This window comes from Oryx dammah, unplaced genomic scaffold (assembly GCF_014754425.2).
Source record: "Oryx dammah isolate SB20612 unplaced genomic scaffold, SCBI_Odam_1.1 HiC_scaffold_25, whole genome shotgun sequence".
In the NCBI taxonomy this organism is placed as follows: Eukaryota; Metazoa; Chordata; class Mammalia; order Artiodactyla; family Bovidae; genus Oryx; species Oryx dammah.
This window is the reverse complement of record NW_024070209.1, coordinates 96,069,794-96,091,429: the sequence shown is the minus strand read 5'-3', so window position 1 is coordinate 96,091,429 and position 21,636 is coordinate 96,069,794. Positions and strand designations below refer to the sequence as shown.

The window sequence follows — 21,636 nt, the reverse complement described above, 5'->3', positions numbered from 1 at the left end:
TCTCCCTGCCTCATGGTAACAGCCCTACAATCCCATTTTGGGGTGCACCGGCTGAGTTGCCTCCCGCTACCAGCTGAACTGTAGAGAGAATGTTATCCGAGAACCTGGACAAGGATAAGCTTAGATTAATGTCACCTGGTAAAATGCACAGCCTGGACTTGGATCTGACACCAGCACAAGATGCTTTACAAAAACTGACGCTTTGGCAAACGTTAGAGACGAATTCTCTTTGAGGCTTCTTAGGCTTTTTTTTTTTTTTGGATACTTTATACCAAAGTATAACCACCTTTGATAAATGCTATTCAATTATGAAAGGCTTCTGGGATTATGCAAATCAAGACAAGTCAACCGGTGACACCTCTCTTAATATCAATAGAATGAGATTATCTAGCCTTTTCTCTCCCCTACTCACAGGAGAAGTAGCAGCACAATTTAAACTCTCTGGTCATTAAAAGAAGACCCCTCTTCTAGCATGTAAAATCTGTAGCAACAAGCCTATTTCCATTTGCTTTTCTCAGACACTCTCTCCCTACAAGGAACTACTGCATAGTGCAATTTTGCATTTTTAACCGTATGAATTAGGCATTCTTCATAAAGAACAGCTATGTTCTATACACAGGAGCTCCTTTTTATTAGGGACACAGTAATGAACAATGAGCAATATGTTCTATTATTCTTTGTCAAATCACAAAATGCTACATTAGAATAACTGTGCTGGTCAATGGAATATAGTAGATTAAATTCAACTTCTGTGGAAAAACCACTGTAAAACAGCATGATAAGAAGGCTATAAAAAATTTAATTTTACTCCAAACTCCATCACAAAAAAAATGGTGTGAAAAGTAATTTTGCATAATCAGTACACGCCATCTGGAACAATTAACCGATTTCTATAGAACTATGAGGATCAGTCATATCTGCTTATTAAAGATCAGAAATTATACAAGTAATAAATCCTTGAAAAAACTAAGCGTACTCCCGCCTGTCAACGCTATTTTAACTTCAAATACTGAAGAATGCCTGATAAGGCTGAAAAGAAGAGATTAATATATGCAAATTACATCCAGCATTTAAAATCCCCACAACTGTCTCCGGTTTTCTGTCCCTTATTGCTGCCTTTATGTTTTATTCATACACCAACTCACCTGTCACTTCATAAGCTATAATATTATGGGGGTATTATTAAACAGCATAAAGCCGTGCTTTAATTGGAAAGCTTCATTGCATTTTCCAATTATTTGGAGTAAATTAAAAGCAGATGCACATAGTTTAATAAGGAGTCTAATATCAGTTCCGGGAAATCAAAATTCATTGTCATTACTAGGCCGTGATAGTTTTGCAAACTGTACTCAATTTCAGAGGTTTTCAAAAGAAAATCTGTCTATGCAATCTGTTAATTGTCATTCGGTTAATAACTGTTTAAATATCCAAACTACACAGCAGCTTCCTATTAAAAAAAATTAAACTGTGGGGTTTGTGCAAGCAAACAAATCCTGCGAGCCACTCCCGGGCTGGGCTAGGCTTCTCAGACTTGCGGGTTCCCCAGGAAACAATGGAGGCCAGGAGCCACCCACCCGCGAAGGACCGACGTTCTGTGCTCTGAGCGCTGGGGATCGCGGGGCCATCAGACAGCTCTTGGTGGAAAAGGGCGGAAGCCCTGTTATAAATCGTGCTTCCTGAGGTCTGTGCACTGCTCAGCAAAAAATTAGCTTCCAAACTTTTAATTGGTCTGCCTAAAATAAATCCTTTTAATGAGTGAATGAACTGATTCAGGATGCAAACATGGAAAAATCAAGGAGAGCAAACCTCGCAAGCAATTTGTTGTTTTTTAAAAAACTGACCCCTAAAGGGCCATCTACTGGTTTGTGACCCAGGAGTGGAGTGTCCCCAAGGCCCTAGCTGGGGCTGCCAGGGTGCCTACAAATGGAGTGAACTGCCAGACAAAGGACTAAGTTTCAAGCCATTATGGATTTAAAGAATGAAATCTTAAAGGTTACTCTTCCTGAGGAACCCTGCTCTAAGCTGCAATAATATCAGAGCTCTGCACCTACAAGCTGCATACATACAGATGCGTGTAGCTGAAGCATTTACAAATGAAAAGCCACGGGAATACTCACTCTAGTACACGTAACCTTTTCATTTTTGCACCAAGTGACAGACTTTTCCAAATCCTAGGTGTATAAATTATAATAGGACAAGTAGTAATTGACTTTTAAACTCCACCCCCTGCGAGGGCTACAATTAACCTGTTTTTAGCATAAGAACTGCTGCTCTGCGAAGTTCATAAGTTGTAGGCTCTTCTCCCCCAATCCAATTAAAACCTTGGAGACTTTCTGAAAGGTAACAGCATAGCATTTCTTCATCTCCCAGTTCAAAGGGCATAACGGTTCACACCCCAATCATCCCAGGGCAAGCGCCCCCCCAGACCAGAGAGGACACCAAACGCTTGAAAGTGAGAGAGCCTTCTGACAACACAACCAGAAACTATGCACAAAGATTAAGATAAAAGCAATTCTTGTGCAGTGATCCAAAAAACAGCATCTCTCTCTTTTATCCCCCCAAAATTACCTGTTTTAATAAAGTAGACACACTGTGCCAACTGAACCATTTAATTATCTGCATAAATGATGAATCAAAACAATAGTTTGCAAAAATAAATGACTAACCTCTGATTAAAATGTCTGCCCTCATTAAATCCAAATAAAAGGTACAATATCTTTTTTAAAAAGGTAGTCTGAAGAAAGGAGCGATCCTTCGGCATCGACAGATAGTCTGGCATCCTTTCTTAAGATGGGAATGTCTCAGAAAGTTGCTTAAACACTCCCCCAAACCCCAAGATGGTCTTCAGTGCATGGTGTGTCCCATGGCTGCGAAGCCAGCCTTTGGCACAGGCCTTGGAGCCCCACTGGCCCGGTGGCCGCCCTGGAGCATGAGGGAGCCTTCAGGATGTGCCCGGTGGGTGGTGGGACTCTCGACAGATCCTGAGACCAAGCCTCGGCTCACAGGTCTATAAGGACTCTGGGGCAAGGGTCCTGGGATGGGAGGGGCAGGAAAGAAAAAGCCAAAAGACAAAGAAGAAAGGAGTCAAATGTTTCGAGCACTGAGAACAGGTAATGCTCCTTTCTCAGTCCAGAGCTGATTCGAGGAGAAGGGAAGGGGGAAATCGGAGGCTGATTTAAACACTGAGAAGTTCTCTACAAAACTGTTTCACCCACTAACAAACTGGCATCTCAAGCAATTATAGATTTCTGAACTAGGGTGGAGGGTTGGACCCTGACCTGGGCAGGCTCCAACCCGTGAGTCCCCCTCCAGCCCTGCCTTAGTGGACCTAAGCCCCGCTCCTGACTGCATTTTAGGTGGGGTGGGGCTGGGGGTCCTACTTCAGGGGGAAATAAGACCCATGCTCCCTGGAATGCCAGGGTCTATGACAGTCATTCGAGCTACCATTTCTGGGGGGCCCGCTCAGTACAAGGCACTTCACATACATTATCCCTAATCCTCAAGTTTTAGAAGAGGAAATGACTGAAAGGTTACATAAACTGTCCAAAGTCACGCAGCTGGGGAGGGTGGATACAAAGGGTGGGTCTCAAGAATCAATCCAACAATGAGGATCTCAGAGCACCTCCTGCAGGCTGGGCTGCCTGGGTGTGAGAGCTGCGGTCCTAACCTCCCGGAACAGACCGTGGACTCCAGCGGAGAACTGAGCACTGAATGAGGCGTCACAACCAAGAACAGGTCACCCTTCTCAGTCAGAACTGGGAAAACCAATTAGACAGCAAAGTTTACAAGCAGCATCAACAGTCAAGAGGCTTCAGGCCAAAGAAGGCGCCCACTCTGGGGCTATGAGAGGCCCAGCCACCTTTGGCCGGAAGAAGGGTAAGAGGCGGCTGTGTAACTCACAAGCCAAGGGACCCTCTGACAGGAGTGGCACTGGCGTTCTGTTAGGCCAGGGCATATTTAAGGTAAACACAGAGGCAATGCAACAGAAAGATGGGTGCGTTTATTGCCTCCAGGTAGCAAGCGATTAAGCACTTCTAAGCGTGTCACCAGGAGTGATGCTTAGGGCCGACGAGGCAAGCTTTGCTCTCTCATTCAAAATTATGGATGTCGCCTCGCCGGTGGATCATCAGATCGTTCATGCTATAAAACAAGCCAGGCGCGAGAAACCACGCGCTAACAAAGGATCTCAACCTTGGCTGAGAGCTCTGCATCACTCATTGTCTCCGAGACAATCGAAAGACAGATCTGAGGACCGAGGGCCCTGCGTTCTCCGGGACATGTGATAAATACACCCCATCCCAACTCTAGGCTGGAGCGATGAAGTCTGTTCTTTAAACATAAACAGGTTAAGACCGTCACTGGCCATTTATAAACAGATGGGGAAAAAAAAGTACTGGGTATTCAGGACATGGACGCCAAATGCACAGCAACAGATGGATGCAGGTATTCTGTCCACGGGAAAGGTGGCTTCACTGCTACAGAATAGATCAGAACTCTTTGGTCCTGAGGCCAGCAGTTAAATGCACCCATCCTGACGTCCTGTGTAGGGGATACAGAAAACTTCCTGTCTCATCATGGGATCCTGTGTAGCCGTCCAGCCGCTCCCCGAGTTCTACCAACTCCCCCATCATTACTCACTAAGCCATCAGGAGTCTACAGATGCCCACCTGGCAGCTGACTCCCGAGGACTACTGAGGTAGGTCAGCCAGACTGGAGCCTGGAAGCGGGGACACATGGGCCGCAGCAGAACTTGGGCAGCAGAGCCGGCTGGAGGGGAGCTGGGATCAGGAGCACGTGGGGTCGCACAGGGTCTGGAACAGCTCGGTCACCTCGGTAGAGGCTGGCACCTTAGGAAGCCCAACCTAGAGGGTGAAGCTTCAGAGCAGGTGGCACTACGGTGACTGCCAGTTCATGCAGAAGCCCTGCTGTGGGCAGGGTTCAGAGAGCTGGAGTGGGGGAAGACGCCTATAGTTCAGTCCCAAGACATGAGAAGGTGTGTCTGGGCTGGCCACTGTCACCTCAGGGCTGAGGGAAGACCATGGCAAGGGGACATCCAGGTGCCCAGAGCTCCCCCCAACCCCAGACAGAGGTTTCCAACAGCAGGACCAGCGGTAGCCTTGCCTGCTAATGCGGGGCAGTTCCTTGAAGCATCTGGAGTATTGCCCTTGTTGGTCTGAAAAGGATTTGAGAAGGGCCGGAGGGAGGAGCTGTGGGATAATTACAATCATAAGGACACCCTCAGAGCATCTCCTATGTGCCAGGCTCGGTTCTAATCCTCACTGCAAACCACTGCTGTTCCCACTTGACAGACAAGGAAACTGAGACCCAGAAAGGTGAAGGCCCTTGCCTAAGGCCACTCAGCTTTATGAGAGGGGCTGTGTGCTCAGCTCTGCACTGTTCTGCCCAGCAGGACCCACACTTACCCCTGGAGGTGCCCTGAGGATGTGGGGGTGGGGGAGGGCTTCTTCAGTCAAGGATGGAAAGCCTCAGCTCTGACAAGGTCCCAGAGGCGATGGTCCAGGGGCCACCTGAGATTAAACAACACTGAGACCTAATAAACCGATGAGTCCTCATGTGAGCCACTCTGGGTGTGTGTGTCCTTCCAACGTCGCTTGACACAGGGAGGGACAGGGTCCCCAGCTAGAAGGCGTTGTCCCCAGGGTAGTGGCGGGGAGCTTAGGGGCTGGTTGGGCTTGAATGTCAGCCCTTCCGCTGACTAGCACTGCTAACTATGGGTAAATCACTCTCAAACCTCAGTTTCTCCACCTGCACAATATTTAGTATCATTATTGTCATATTAATGTAAAGAATCTGCCTGCAATGCAGGAGACCTGGCTTTGATCCCTGGGTTGGGAAGGTCCCTTGGAGAAGAGAAAGGCTACCCACTCCAGTATTCTGGCCTGGAGAATTCCATGGACTATACTCAGTCAGATACGACTGAGCGGCTTACACTTTCACTTTCATTATTATTACAGGTATTCATTCTCTAAGGCTTTGGACAAGGCTTGAACATGGGGACTCAGCAACACGGGCAGCTCTATCTGTAAAACAGAGATCACAGCAGTAACAGTACAAACCCTGAGAGGTTTTCTGTAAGGTTATTGATAAGGATTTGCTGGGGATAAATAACAAAATGCATGGAAAGGGCTTACTACAGAGTTTTGTACATGGTAAGTCTAGAGGAAGGTTAGATTTATTAAAATAAATTAAAGTGATCCATTTTAATAAAAGCAAAAACAACTTCAGCTGCTGAAATGTGCTTAAAGAAGTTACCTTAATTATATCATTTTTTCCCTCTCAGCTGATAGTCTGTTACTGCAAGACAGAGATAGACAGAAATATAAAGAGAAACAAAAGGCTAGTTTGATACAAGCTGCTCCTAGGCAGGAGTGTTCGGTAACCCCGATGACTTCACTCACCCCAGAGCCTCTGAAGAAGTGCTAAGAGCAGATGAAGAGCTGAGACTGAGTGTCTTTCATTTGTTTTCAGCATTTCTCTGGCTGCATGCTAAGTCACTTCAGTTGTGTCTGACTTTGCGACCCTATGGACCGCAGGCTCCTCTGTCCATGGGATTCTCCAGGCGAGAATACTGGAGTAGGGTGCTATTTCCTTCTCCAGGGGATCTTCCTGACCCATGGATGGAACCTGGGTCTCTTGCATTTTCCTGCTTGGGTGGGAGGGTTCTTTACCACTAGCGCCATCTGGGTAGCCCTTTCTCTGGCTAGGCCTTCAGAAAGGACCACAGTCACGCTGCCTGCCAGGAAGCGAATTATGATGGGGAAATGGAGACATATTTCTGCTTAAAAACTAGACAAAGAAGATACACATGCAGAGAGAAAGGTGTCAGAGAGATGGGTTTTCTCTGTCCACGTGTGGGAACTTTATGGTCAAGACGGTATCTGCATGGCATTTCTCTGAAGTGTGAAGGCAGTAAGTTCTCATCTGCTGGTAATGCCTTAGGTATCCCAATGTGAAAACCACATAGGCTCCCTCCCACATGGACCCCAGCCCCTGGAGGTGTTATCACTGCCCCCTCTAGGTGCCAGACAATGGCTGACACAGAGGATGCTTCCAAAGACATGAGCTGAACTATTGCTACACTTGAATGATTAACGTTGTTATTGCAATTACTGATGTCGAGAGACGGGGGCATCAGGTCCAGAAAGGCTTGGTGCTGTGCCTGACGTCACCAGGGAGGTCCATGGCAGAAACTTCGCTGCACCTACCCTTCTGGCTCCTGCCTGGAATCTCCCCACCACCTCTCAGCTGCCTCACTCAAGGATTTAAGAGGGAGGGGGATGTGGCCCATTAAGCCAACGCCACCTACTCTCTGCCACGCTTGAAAGAAAAATATGGAGAATGAAGGCACAGCAGGGGGTGGCCATCTTTTAAGAACACTCAAGTATCTGTCACCTCATTATATTTTTATTTTTCACCATGACGAAACTGGAAAAAGTCTTAACTTTCTCCTGCCGGGGGAGCACAGGAAAAGCAGAAATGAAAACCTGGAGACGAAAGCAGCACTCCCAACCCCCCGCTGCAAGCACTTTTCCTCCGAAAAACCAAAGGCGCGTTGCAAGATTTTATGGAGGTCGCCAGCTCACTGTGCCAAGCGCGTCTTCCCTTCCTGCCCCCACACCAGCATCCTGTCACCTTCCTGAGAAAGGGCTTGTGGGCCACTGGCCACGCAAAACAGCCCACGTCTAAGTGACAATGCGTGACAGGACGTCTCCTTTCTGGGTGGCGCCCAGCGGAGCTGCGCCAGAGCCTTTACTGCAAGTTTCTCTGGCCCCAGGAAGATGTCTTCCCTGAGCACTCAGAGCACACCGACTGCTGAGGTGAAATCTTATGTATAAAATCATACAACAGAGCGCAGGACTGAGAAGATGAGCCAGTGTGCCCCGAGTGATAATTCTCAACAAACCTCTGGGCTCCGGCAGGGGAGGTGCTTCCCGATTTATGAAATACTCTTACACGCCCTGGACCCTCGTAACAACAACTGGGAAGGCAACAGGCGGTTACTGCATTATCTCGAAAGTGAAAGTGTTACTCACTCAGTCATGTCCGGCTCTTTGCGACCCCGTGGACTGCAACTTTCAGGCTCCTCTGTCCATGGGATTCTCCAGGCAAGAATACTGGAGTGGGCTGCCATTGGCTTCTCTAGGGGAGCTTCCTGACCCAGAGATCGAACCCAGGTCTCCCGCATTGTGGGCAGATTCTTTACCATCTGAGCCACCAGAGAGGGGTGAATAACTAGCTTCGAGTGACTTGCCCAGGGTCACACAACACAGGGCCCTTGCACAGCTCTACCTGGGAACCATCTGTGTGGGTTGTTCAGTGCACAACCTGTGCGGCCATTCACGGCGGCCGTGTGCGATGGCCGCATGAGCTTCTGACCCCAAATGCCCCGTCAGTCACATGCTGAACCTTCCCGCTGCCCTGGAGGAGGGAACATGGGGCCTGGCACAGGGCAGTGCTGTCTGCTGAATGAAGAGAGAAGTGAACAGTCGTCGTTCTCTCTCTGCCTTTAATAACATCCTCAACGACTCAAAAAGGAGTGAAGACAGCCTCCGTCCTCTCTTCTAAACACAGCCTCTGCTGTCTGAGCGTGCTCACAGGTGAAATGGCTCGAACACAAAACTGAGGGGGAGGAAACCAGCACCCCAAGTGGGAGGGAATGAGACAAGCCTCATGGCAGAGGCAGTGCGGAAGCAGGCCTTCAAGGATGGGTCAGCAGAGGAGATGCTGGGCCATCAGGCCACAGGACAAGCAGGGACAGGTGCACAGAAAGACACAATGGAGAGGACACCGGGAGCTACCTGGGCTGGGGGGCCTGGAGGAAGAGACACCGCACAGGTAGAGACTGGCCATCGACAGCCCCCACTCTGGGCAGGTGAGGTTCGCATGAACGCAGTTGGCAGTGGGCTGGCTGGGGCTGGCGTGAACGTGATCTGACGAGGCGTGCTTTGGGGACGTCAGTCTGCCACCTGGGCAACTGGACTGGGGACTGATAAGCCAGGTCAAGTAAGTGTGAGTACCAACAAGGTACCTGCCAGGCCCGAGCCTAGCCGGCCCCGGAGGTGGGGACACAGAGCAGAGAGGACCACGCCTGACGCTCGGGTCCAGAAGATGGGCCAGGGGAACTGGACAAGGCTCTGGCCCTCATCTGTCAGAAGGGTGACCCAGAGCCCAGCCCAGGGGTTTCGGGGCCTCTCTCCGCAAAATCCTAGCAGGGGCGCCTGCAGAGCGGAGCCCCTCCAGGAGGCGAGAGCTCCCCAAGCGCCCTGCGTGTCTGCTCGCACACGCTGTTCATTAACTCCGGTGACACGGCAACCACGGCTGGGTGTATGAAAGCACGTCCAATTAGCCGGGCCTACATGAATATTTGCACTCTTAAATCTTTTGCATTTCGAAAGGGTTAAAGCTTATTATTAGCATATAATTTACAGTCCTTTCTCCCAGGAAAGGAATAATGCACAGTAAATGCCACATTCATTTTAATAATACATGTTACAGTCTGTGCCCAACATCTGCACAAAGGTAAAGGAGACAGATTTTTTTGACGTGTCCCACTCTGCCATCTAAACACAGGCTTTTTGTTTCTTAAGTGACGGAAGGTTTAATCAAGAAAGCAGGCAATTCATCAATCGCAACAAGGCGGCGTGTGAGCGCCTGACAGCACCCACATGGTTGTGTGCAGAGCAAACCTGGCCACCTGTCACCCCACCTTCACATCGGGATGTACAGATCTTCTACGCGAGCAAGTCCCCACCCGCGCCTGCCCGGTTCTGCCTGCTCCTCCCCTGGTTTCCTTTGTGCTCGGTTTTGTTGTCAGGGCAGGAAGAGATGGATAGACAAGGGACGCTATGGCTGTTAGAGGGGATGATAAAAATTTATATGCCTTTAAAATGACTTATTTCCTTCTTGATTCGAGCACCATTATTATAAATATATATATTCTTTCACTCCACTGAGGAATCTTCCCCATATGCTATTATCTGGGGCCCGTCAAACCCACATTCCTCCCTTGGTTCCCTGCCTCCCCTTCCCTCCAGCTCACCCCCCACCGCTCCGAGAAGTCCTAGGTGAGTCTGAAATCCTCAGTGGAGGATACAGGAAAAGAGGTGGGCGGGGGTGGGGGTGGGGGGGGGGGGAGGTCTGAAGTTCAAGGCCACAGAAGCCACAAGAACATGTCCATTAATTCACAGGCCGCAGAGGTACCTGTGAATGCAGAGGGCGACTAATGTTTACTCTGGGGCTCCCGCTGGAAGCCGGCGGCCCTTCCCCAGCTTTGAGGTTGTGAACCTACCCGCAGGCTGGCACTCACCCACACACGTGGGGAAAGCAGAACCACACACACAAAACACACGCAAACTCTGCAGCATAAATGTGGCACGTGCACGGCTGTCGGTCAGAACACCTCACACGGAAAAGAAGGGCATTCTCATTTCTCACGCACCCGACTGTTTTAGTCTTTTGGTCGTTTTCCCACCTGGCATTGCTTTATGGTCATTAAAGTATCAAGTTTATTTCTGACTTTCCTGGAGAGATTTTCTTCTCTTAATTAAAAGACAGAAATAATGCAATCACTAAAAATGAAAGGAAAATACATTCGTAATTGTTTGGTATGCTATAGACGAGTTTTTAAAGGATCACATTGTAAAACACACAGATTCTTTTTCTTTTCATGATAAGATGAAGAGCCAGTGGCAGAAATTTTATCCAGTTGGATGAAATATATAAATCATGAATTTCATAATACTGATAATTAAATGTCCATCTTCCAATTTAAATGAGGACTAGATTAAAACTGCATGGAGAAGGCTGATATTCAGAAATCATTAATTATTTTTAATTGCTTTGCGCTTTCCTGGTCTGATGTCAGAGTCACACAGCTGGTATGGGGTTCTGTGTTTCAGATAAAATCCCCCTTCTCTCTGAATGAGGGTCATGGTTACACTGCCTGCTGATGGACTCGGGCTTGTCCATGCTCACATGCTTCCTGATGTCAAACATCTTGAAAACGGACTGGTTTTTAAGAGGGAACAGCTGTGGAGGGCAATAAGCTGGCTTTTCCAGCAATCAAAAAGAAAACCAAAAAGGGGGGAAAAAACACCCCAAACCTGAAAAACCCGGAAGAGCTTGAGACAGGGTGACCGCACTCCCAGTTGACCAGGTCGGCTCTGGGTTCTCTGGCTCTGTCTGGGGCAGCCCCATACCCCTTGTACTCTCAAAAGTGACGACGTGAAAAATACATTACATGGTTGGCCTGGTACTGATGGACAGATGAAGATGTCAGGCGCTAAAAGGTGCTTCCCCGCACTGTGTGGCCTCCATGCATTTCTGCGTATGGCTCACCCTGAAACTGTGGGCTGTCTGAGTTTGAGAGTTTTGGCTTTATTACATGCTGGTTTTAATATGCACCTGCTTTATTTTACTATTTTATACAACTATGTTGATTTTTTCAAAAGCAAGAAAAATAAGTTCTTTGGGAAAAAATTCTTCACATGGAGCTATGAATCAGTTTATAACCACCACAAAAACAAAAGAACGTTACAGTGTCGTTATCCCGTTCATGAAGTAAAACCTGCCGTGAGGCTGATGGGACATTCCTAGGTTGGAAAAAAAATTCCTGGAGTCTCTGAACTGAGCTACTCGTTACAGGGACCCTCAGCACAGGAAGCCCTCAAGGTGGACAGGACGTCAGGGAGCTCCTCTTTCCTGACGTCCCCCAGGTCTCCAGCCCCTGGTCTGATGCCCAGCACAAGGACATTTCTTAAGAAACATCTCACTCGGGCTTCCCTGGTGGTCCAGTGGTTAAGAACTCACCTGCCAATGCAGGGGACACCGGTTCCCTGGTTGGGGATCATCCCACATGCCTCGGGGCCCCTGGGCACTTGCACCACAATGACTGAAGACTGTGTGCCCTAGAGTCCCTCCTCCGCAACAAGAGAAGCCACTGCAATGAGAAGCCTGTGCACGGCAACTAGAGTAGCCCCCACTCAGCTAGAGAAAGCCTGCGTGCAGCAACGACGACTCAGCTAGAGAAAGCCTGCGTGCAGCAACGACGACTCAGCTAGAGAAAGCCCGTGTGCAGCAACGACGACTCAGCGCAGTTAAAAAAAAAATCATTGCATTCAACCTCCAAACATTTAGGGTTTCAAACATGAGTAGGTCACAGTCTATCCTTATTAAGCTCACTGAAAAGCGGCTCTTCTGTTGTCTCCAGAACCTTGCAGGGCCCTCTCTATGAGGAAGAATTCATAAAAGGAATAGTTACATTCTTCCCGAACAACTGGCTTGTTTCTATGTTGTCTATAAAAAGACTCTACTCTGGACCAAACCTGGAATCTCCCCTTCATGCAAAACCTCACCCAAGGCTGCACCCTCCTCTGCTATCCTGTATTTTCATTCACTCCTGCTCTGCCCCTTCCATTTTCACTTCACTACATGTGTTTTCAGAGCTACCTTAAATCTTTCTGGAATAAGTGGAAGAGAAATGAATAAGTGCTCAGACATCTAAACATCTGAAAAAAAAAATGATAAGGAAAAAAAAAGGGAGGACACCACCACCTGGGACCAAAATAGAAGACTTTCAGGAGCAAGAAGACATTCTTTAAAAAACTAACAGTCACTAGAAGTTCTGACAAGGAAACTTAGGAGTTGGGGCTCTGGGACAGAATCTAGAGAAATCAACATGGCCTTGAAGAGAGTCCCCCCGGGGGACAAGCCCTTAAGGGCATCTAGCCGAGGGAGACACAGCAGTGAGAACACGACCAGGAAAGCATGCGCCTGCCAGCTGCCACCGATCACAAGTGAGACCAGTTTAAAAAGTGGTTTGCCGACCCGAATATATGTGGGCTACAGAGTGGGCCACACCAGGCACCCACCGTTTTACTTCATCTACTCTTTCAAGGAAAACCACCCTCAAACCCTAGAGAGTGAATAACATGGTGATGGGGGATTTGAGGGGCAAGAAAGGCAAGGTGGCAGCAGGTGCGTCCAGGTGCTTTTGGGCTCAGCTGGGGACTGGAGGGCCAGCAGACGCAGAAGATGGTCACTGACCTCTGAGGAACATCAGTGGACAGGAGGGTCCAGGGCATGGGACAACAGAAGACAATCATGTCCACAAAAAGGGACAAGAAGAAGCTATCGATCTGTGGCCTGGGAGTGATTTCCATCAGAATTCGAAAGCACGGTATGAGTCTGTGAGAGTGTTAGCTGCTCAGCCGTGTCCGACTCTGCAATCCCATGGACTGCAGCCCACCAGGCTCCTCTGTGCATGGGATTCTCCAGGCAAGAAAACTGGAGTGCATCACCATTCTCTTCTCCACGGGATCTTCCCAACCCAAGGATCGAACCCAGGTTCTCCTGAATTGCAGGCAGATTCTTTACCATCTGAGCCACAGGGAAGTCCTTGTGAAGCACTCAGAGGAAGGCTTGTGAGCCCTCAGAAAAGACGGTGGCCACTTGGGAAGCTTCCCAAGAGTGTGCTGAATTAACCCCAAGCCTGTATTTTTTTATTATGGGAGTAACATGTACTATCATAGAAAAGTGAGACACCGCGAAGAAACAAAAAAAAAAAAAAGAGCTGGAAAACCTAGTGAAAACCGTCGTGAATGTCTTGGTGTGTATGCTTCCAGGTCTGTGGGTATATGCTTTAAAATGAGATCACACTGCACAATCCAGTTGTCACTTAGCAGTATTCATGCACACCTTTTTATCTAAATAAAAAATTTGTTTGATGCTTGAGAAGTTAAGGCCACTGTATGGAGGTTTCATAATTTAACCGACTTGCCTTTGTTTTAGACATTTAGGATATCCACCACCCCCCACCTCTTTTTTTTGAGTTATTACATTTACAAAAGCAGCAGTGCTCGCCCTTGCGGATAAATCTTTCTTTGCACATCTGTAAGCATTTTCCAGAGGAAATTCCTGGGAGAGGAAGTGTGAGGATCAAAGTTGTGCTTCGTGGCCATTCTGATGAGGGTAATAGCTGGCAGAGAAGGCAGTAAGCATCTCAGGATTTTGGCACAGAGGCTTAGAAGTTCCTCACCCCAATTCTGTGGGCAGGAGAGAGCTACTCACGGGCTGGATGGTGGAGAATAGTCGGCACGCATCACTGATGGGATGCGTGGTACCCCAAGTGGCTGGGCGGATATGAATGTACAGCGAGACAGCACAGCTGAACGACACAGGAGGACCTTGTGGAGATGGGCTGGGCTGCTCGGAGGTGGTGGCCCCAGCTGCTGGAGGGCTCAAGTAGCATTTAGAATGATCGCCTCCCTGAGATGCCATAAAGGGTATTCCTGGGCAGGGTAGACACGGGCTAAAAGCTTTTCTTCCTCCCTCCCTTCCTCCCACAACTGTTTCAGGAGCACCTCTGTGTGCTGGGGACAGAGCTACACAAGGTCCGCACCAGGTTCCCCAGCAGCATCACTCCCTCTGCAGGCAGGACACAGATGAACTGTCTCAGTTGAAAGTACAGAGGGCAGATCCTAACAGGTACGCCCTTGGGGAAAATATGCAAAAGTAAATACCACTTTAATAACCATATGTACAAATGAAATGTGGGCTGCTTTTCAAATTTCTAATTACCTTGTTTGGAAATCTACTTAGGAAGGGACTGCAAATGAAGGGAGTGGTAATCAAGTGTTTTCAGGAATGAACCAGAGCAGACCAGGAGTTTGTACCAAAGGCTCAGCGCCTGAGGTCTGCAGCGAACGTGTGCAGGGCTGGTTTGGAAGAACAGTGTGGTGGCTCAATCCATTACCAGCAGAGCACCAGCCATTATGGCAGCAGGCACTGGGCCCGGGCTGGGCCTGGGGCACCCGCTGCCTTGACTGTTTCTGGAATAAACCTTTGAAACCTTAACTTTGCAACACCAAACTGAGACGTGCCATTCGGTGCCAAGCACTGTTGGAACGGGGAGGGACGGCGGGGAGGGTGTCTCTGCTTCCCTCTAGCCAGATCGGCTTGCAGGCAGGCTGCTGGTGGGCGGGTAGGCGGGCAGACTTCCCAGCTGCACCATGGTTGCCCAGTGCTGAGCTTGCAGGCCTTACGGAGCCAGCGGGCCCTGCAGGGCATGCCTGGCAGCCTCACAATGAAGCAGTCCCGGACCCTGGCAGAGCAATTTGGGGCCTGCAGCCACCGAGGAGGCCTGAGCTGCCTGCTGTCGTGCACTGTGGCCTCAACTACCTCTGTTTGGAAGATAAAATCCAATTGACTGCCACTTACATAAATGTAACAGGAAGTTCCTGAATGGCTTCCCCTGTGTCTTGAGACTGTTACCTCAGTACTGCTAAACTAACAGCTGAAATGAACCCAGACAACACCTCATCAAAGCTGCGGGGCAAGGAAGCAGTGGTCCAGGGGCAGACAGGAACATTCCTGCAAAACCAGAGGAGATTTCACTCTGTGCGCCCTTCTCTGCAGAAATGTCAACAGCTGGGAAAGCCATCAGAGAACCCCGGTGAGGTGGGGGCAGCTGGACTCTGTGGCTGGAAAAAGATTTGCAAGCTGGAGGGGGGAAAATGGCTTCTGCTTTGGTTGAGCCGCCTGTGTGTGCATTCGGAGCGGGATTTCATCCCGCTGGACTTCACAGGCCTGTTTTGCACCACTCTGCCACTAAGCATCTAGGGAAATAGTCAGCTTTTCTACAAAATAGGTCATCTTTCCACACTTGTTATGCTCCTTGTCGACTCTGCTGAAATAGCCAGAGCACAGAAGAAATTCTCCCTGGAGACGCTGCTCTCAGACAACATGCGCCCACTCCCCCTGGGGACTCGGCTCCTGGCGTGGGGCTAGGACGAGGGCTTTGGGGACCTCCCTGTCACTCCCCTTTCCCGGCAGGAGTGCCACCCAGAAATGGAACAACTGGCCTTTGCTTATCCTTCCAAACCTATTAGGGAGTGATCATAACAAAGAAAAACGAATACTGACACGAATTATATCATTGTTCTATTTCATCTATTTAGTACCCTGAAGTTGCAATTTTTAGAAAAAAAGATTACCTTTCAAATAACCGGTTCATTATGGTACATGAATGAATGCCATGTTCCCGTGTTCAAAACGTCACTCACCATTAGGGGTGTGCGCTGGTAAGTGGCACCGATGTGCCATTTCCCCCGATACACCAAGGCCTCCGACTGGAGGCCCCTGTACAATCAGAGTCAAGTTCGTGGGTCTCCTCAACTCTTAGCAACTCCCCTGCACTGCCCGCCACCTAATGAATCTCAATTCCGTAATAAGGCTTTGTAAGTTTTTCCCTCTCTGGGTGAAGGTGAAAAAGAAAACTGGGACTGCTGAAGTTCCTGCCAAGGTAACACTATCCATTTCAAGGCCGAGTTCAGAAATCACAGACTCAGATGACGGGGTTGGGGGGGCGGGAGGGAGGCCCCCCGTGTACCCTCTGGTCGCAAACCTGGTCTTGAGAACGAGAGGTGAGGACAGATGTGGACAGGAGGGCAGGCGGCACCGGGCCTCGGGTCTGCGCGGTCCCTGGTCCCTGTGGGGAACCTGGCTTGGACCTGGCAGGTGAACAATGTGCTCACTATTCTCCGGAAACCTCCCTTCAAGCTTGCGAAATCCACACACTGTTTTTCATCATTAGTTTCAAAACATGCTGAGGATCTGGCCCTTCACTAAGTGCTGCGGTGACACGGAGGAAAGGGGAGGCCTGGACCCTGCAGGGGACAGGCCCCTTGCAGGGGAAGAAAGAGCAACGGGAGGCACAGGTGCCGTTAGAAGCGAGGAGATGCGCGGAGGGAGGTGGCGCCCGGGACATGGGCATGCTTGCTGGGCCCTGGCGGTGGCCCACCTACCTGAGATGGCATAGAGATTGGAGTGCTGGTATTCATAGTCAGCCCGAGTGCTGTTCCTGCCTCGGAAGGTAGCGGGGAGCGTGAGAGAGATGTGCCTGAGGAAGACAGAGGAGAAAAAAGGAGGTTACAGGGAACATGGAGCAGTCCCCGAGGCTCAGAAAGCACAGGCACCACCGTTAGCCCGCAGCGCAGCAGGCCTCCATCCACCCAAGCAGCTCAAGTTCCCCAAGGAACTGAGAAGTTTCTGGACATCAGCGGCTACCTTTTCCATACAGGGAAGGACATCCTAGAGGAAGAAAGGGTTTCCCAAGCCTTATGTGATGTCCCAGGTGCCTGGAGGAGGCGGGTGACTTAACTCTGACCTCTGCTCCCTGGGCAAAGCGCACCAAGGGGACCAGGATGTTCAGCTCCAAACACAAGCCTCGGTTTGTCCGGACATCTTGGTCCCATTTCCCACCCAGTGGCTTCCACGCCTGTCCCAGGAAGCACTCAGTGAAGGAAGATGTCAGGGGCTATTACCAGGTGAGCCAAGGAAACGAGGCCCCCTGAGAATCAGAATGGCATGTTCCTCTGAAATGCTGTGAGCAGCGCACGTCCCCCTCAGGTGGCAGCACACAGCCGATGCTCAGAAAGTACCTTCGATTGACCCAGGGCATCTTTTATGGCGCAGGTGTTGGCCATTAAGGCTCACAACGCCCAGAGCGTAAGTACATCCTCCTTCAAAGCACATACTCCGTTTGGTGTGGTTATCAGCTGCCTTTTAGTGAATGCTGAGAAGAAAAGACGATGATAATAGGAAAGACATTTAAAACCCAACAGGTCTGGGGGGCACAGTCACCCCTTTGTGGTACGACTGGGGCTGGTTTGAAGTCGCTCAGCGGCCTGAGCTCCAGTCACACAGTCATTCCCAAAACGGGCGAGGCTGGGATGGAGGGTGCCGATCACGTAAAGGAAGCTGACGTTCCGTACGCTGCCCTTTTCATACAACAAATGCTTAGTCTTCTAGAACAGCTCTGGGAGGGAGGCGGGGCCTGTTCCCAGGGCCAAGATGAGAGCCAAGGACTCTAAGCGAGATGGCTGAGCTGTGGGGTGAGCCCTGGAGGTGAACACGAGTGCCGTCGGGCCAGCCGCTCAAGCAGGCGGAGGGCCTTGCTGGGCGAGGGGCGACCACATCACGTGAGGGGAGTATCCACAGGGCGGTGGGATGCATGTGCTGTGAACCTGCACCGCTGGATCCTTCCTGATGAAAGGGGGACGCTGAGGCGAGCTCTTTCCACAAGGAGCTCCGGGCTCCAGGGGACAGAGGGGCTGGAACAAACTGGGGTGCACCAGGAGACGTGCTCCAAGGAGGATAAAATCCGCGCACTCAGCATGAAAGCAGGGATGCAGGGCTTCCGGTGACAGCCCCTACGAGTTGGATGTGGGTTACAGGAGGGGACAAGACCGACCTACGGGCAGTCAGGGAGCCACTCTGCTACAGGGCTGGAGTGGGAAACGAAGCCACAGCCAGACCGGAAAGGATGCGAGAAGCCACACTATGGGCTTTGGGATCTATCCACTTGGATGAAGGTTCTCGAACTCTGTTCTGCTCGTCAGAGAGCAGAGGCAGTGCTCGAGGCACCGGGGAGCTCACTAACAACACAGACGCAGCTCCTCGACCTGGGGAGTCTGTTCAGAGGCCTGGCGGAGTGCACCCCAGAAATCTCTGGAACCAGGCCAGCAGTGACTCTGAGGATGGGCTGGTTTGGGAACCCTGGGAGGGGGAGGAGAGCTGCAGAGGGTGGAAGCAGGTGATCAATGCCTCTGACCGCAGCACTCAGCAGAGCTGAGCAAACAGAAGAATAAATTACTGACTGTGGTTGTGGTTGAGCAGAGCTAAAACAAGGACAGGCGGCCCTGCGGAGAGGGTCGGCCAGCCCCGAGCAGGGGTCCCGGGGTCAGCAGATCCCCAGGTTCTCTCCTGGCTCTGCATACCGGCCCTGCAAGGCAGGAACCTGGCCTGGTGTAGAGTGAAAACGTGGGGACCTGGGTCGAATATCTTCAAGCATGTCAAGATGGCGACAGCAGAGCCTTGAACCCAGTGTGGGGCCTTCCAGAATGGGGGCCTGTGCGATGCGCTGGCTGCACCCTCATGAAGCTGGTGTGCCCCCGTGCCGGGGCTGCACCCACTGTAACCCGAGGGCTTTTCCAGCAACCGGGTAAGAACTGAGCTTCAGCACTGCCATGCCCTGAGACCGCTGAGCCCTGAAAGCCCTAAGAAGGTATGCCGCCCCTAACTAAGGACACACCACGCCGCTGGCACGGTGCGGCGGTGCTCCAGGGGCCTCGTAGAGGAGGCAGGGTGTTGGCGGAACCTCAGACAACAAGCCAACCTAGGTGACAGCACGGGGCGGGGGGCTTCCTCCTTGGCTGAGAAGACAGAGCCAGACCAGCTAGATGGCCATCAGAGATAGCCAAGGGAGCCCTGGTCCAGTCAACCCAGACCTGGAGAAGGGGGACTTAGGGTGGCAGGACGGGCAGGGTCCTGCTTTTGCAGAGCTCCCTCACTGCAGATGGTGACTGCAGCCATGAAATTAAAAGACGCTTACTCCTTGGAAGGAAAGTTATGACCAACCTAGATGGCATATTAAAAAGCAGAGACATTACTTTGCCAACAAAGGTCCGTCTAGTCAAGGCTATGGTTTTTCCAGTAGTCATGTATGGATGTGAAAGTTGGGCTGTGAAGAAAGCCGAGTGCCAAAGAATTGATGGCTTTGAACTGTGGTGTTGGAGAAGACTCTTGAGAGCCCCTTAGATTGCAAGGAGATCCAACCAGTTCATCCTAAAGGAAATCAGTCCTGAATATTCATTGGAAGGAGTGATGTTGAAGCTGAAACTCCAATGCTTCAGCCACCTGATGTGAAGAGCTGACTCATTTGAAAAGACCCTGATGCTGGGAAAGATTGAAGGCGGGAGGAAAAGGGGACGACAGAGGATGAGATGGTTGGATGGCATCACCGACTCAATGGACATGAGTTTGGGTAAACTCTGGGAGTTGGTGATGGACAGGGAGGCCTGGTGTGCTGCAGTCCCTGGGGTCGCAAAGAGTCGGACACGACTGAGTGACTGAATTGAACTGAACCCTGTAGCAGGGGTCAGAGATACGCCACCAGGTTACAGGAGCCATGGCTGATGCGGGGCGAGTGGGAAGACTCTCCATGCTCCCCCAGGAAGTGCTGTTCCCCCTGGGAGCTGGGGATGGGGGGCAAGGAGGGACTCTGGGGTAACTGCTAAGCAGCAGGAGATCTGGCTGAGGGGGGGCTTGGAAGGAGGTGGGGGTGACTATGGCCTGAAGGCCTGGGGGAGGTTGGGGGGCCCGGCTGAAGAGAGCACTTTGGGGTCACTGCACGCAGGGCCCCGCACAAGTTCTGACTTTACCCTGAAGGGTTTTTTAAGCTGAGAAGGGATAAGCTCCAATTAACAACTCATGCGAAGAGTTGACTCACTGGAAAAGACTCTGATGCTGGGAAGGATTGGGGGCAGGAGGAGAAGGGGACGACAGAGGATGAGATGGCTGGATGGTGTCACCGACTCGATGGACGTGAGTTTGAGTGAACTCCGGGAGATGGTGATGGACAGGGAGGCCTTGCGTGCTGCAATTCATGGGGTCGCAAAGAGTCAGACACGACTGAGCGACTGAACTGAACAACTTTAAAAGATTACCTCCCTGTGGGAAAGTGAGGGGGAAAAATTTGAGATGTACTGTAGACGGAAAGAGAGCAGCCAATCTTTATAAGGGTTATCATGGAACTGCAAGCAGTTATGCAGCACCTACTGTGTGCAGACTCAATGCTTCCCACCCAAATCTGCTGTGATCCTCTAAACGGACAGTTCCAGGGGGATTCTATGGCCCACAGAACTTGAGAAGTGTAGATCAGAGAATCAAGCTGCCTGGCTCCACAGCTGCCCCATCCACAAGGACTTCTCCATCCAAGCTTGCCTGCCTTTCGAGGGCATCAGATTTTGCCTGGCTGACCCCATCCTGTAGACCGCAACCCCCTCCCCTCCACCCCCACCCTGGGACCTGGTTCTCTTTCTCCCTTGCAGATGGCCCCTCTTGGCTCCTCTTCCACTTTGTGGGGCCTGCTGTTGGCAAGGGTTCTGGTTTAGCTCTCTTCTCACTCCACACACTTTCCCTGGGCAGCCTAACCGGCACCTGTGCGCTGGTCTGAGCCATCCTCACACACCGGCCACCTCTCCAGACACTCCTGTCACTCCTGCCTCCAGCAGGAAGCGTGGAAGTCTTGTGATTCTCTGGGCCTGCCTCGGCCTGACCCTTCGTCCACCCTGCTCCCTCCTCCTGCGGTCTCCACTCCCGCCTTACCTCCTCTCCAAACTCCTGTTGGTCCTTCGAGAGTCCATCTGAGCACCCTCATTTGGTAAAAACCCTTCCTGGGCTTGTCCCCGGGGGGACTGGGTGCCTGTGTGTCCTCTCTCACTGCAGTTGTCCCAAGACACCTCAAGGAAAGGGCCAACTCTTGTCAAGTTGGTACCCCATTTTCTAGGACAGGTTCTTCCCCAGGGCAGACGATCACTGAACAATTAAGAGTGCTGAACCGACTCCACTAAAACCCCTGGGTCTTTTTGGACAGGAACTGCTGTTGCCTCTACTATTGCATTTCTGCCTGTGGGCTTGCTCAGTTAGACTCAGGGGTCTCTAGGAGACCCACAACACCACACACCCCACTCCCCGACACTACAGAGGAAAACAGGTCAGATGTAAGAAGTCAGTGGTGGCAATGACCAGGAATTCACAAGGGAAAAAAAGAAAGAA

The 21,636-nt window shown here is 50.7% G+C and overlaps 1 protein-coding gene across 2 annotated transcripts in view; it reads right to left on the bottom strand.

Annotated features, from left to right (window-relative positions):
• Positions 1 to 21,636, bottom strand: part of MVB12B (multivesicular body subunit 12B) — a 194,129-nt gene that overhangs the window by 63,206 nt on the left and 109,287 nt on the right. For both annotated transcript variants that reach the window (XM_040225144.1, XM_040225145.1), the window contains exon 7: positions 16,824 to 16,918. In XM_040225144.1, the coding sequence (XP_040081078.1) occupies positions 16,824 to 16,918 (95 nt within the window). The remainder of the gene's footprint in view (positions 1 to 16,823; positions 16,919 to 21,636) is intronic.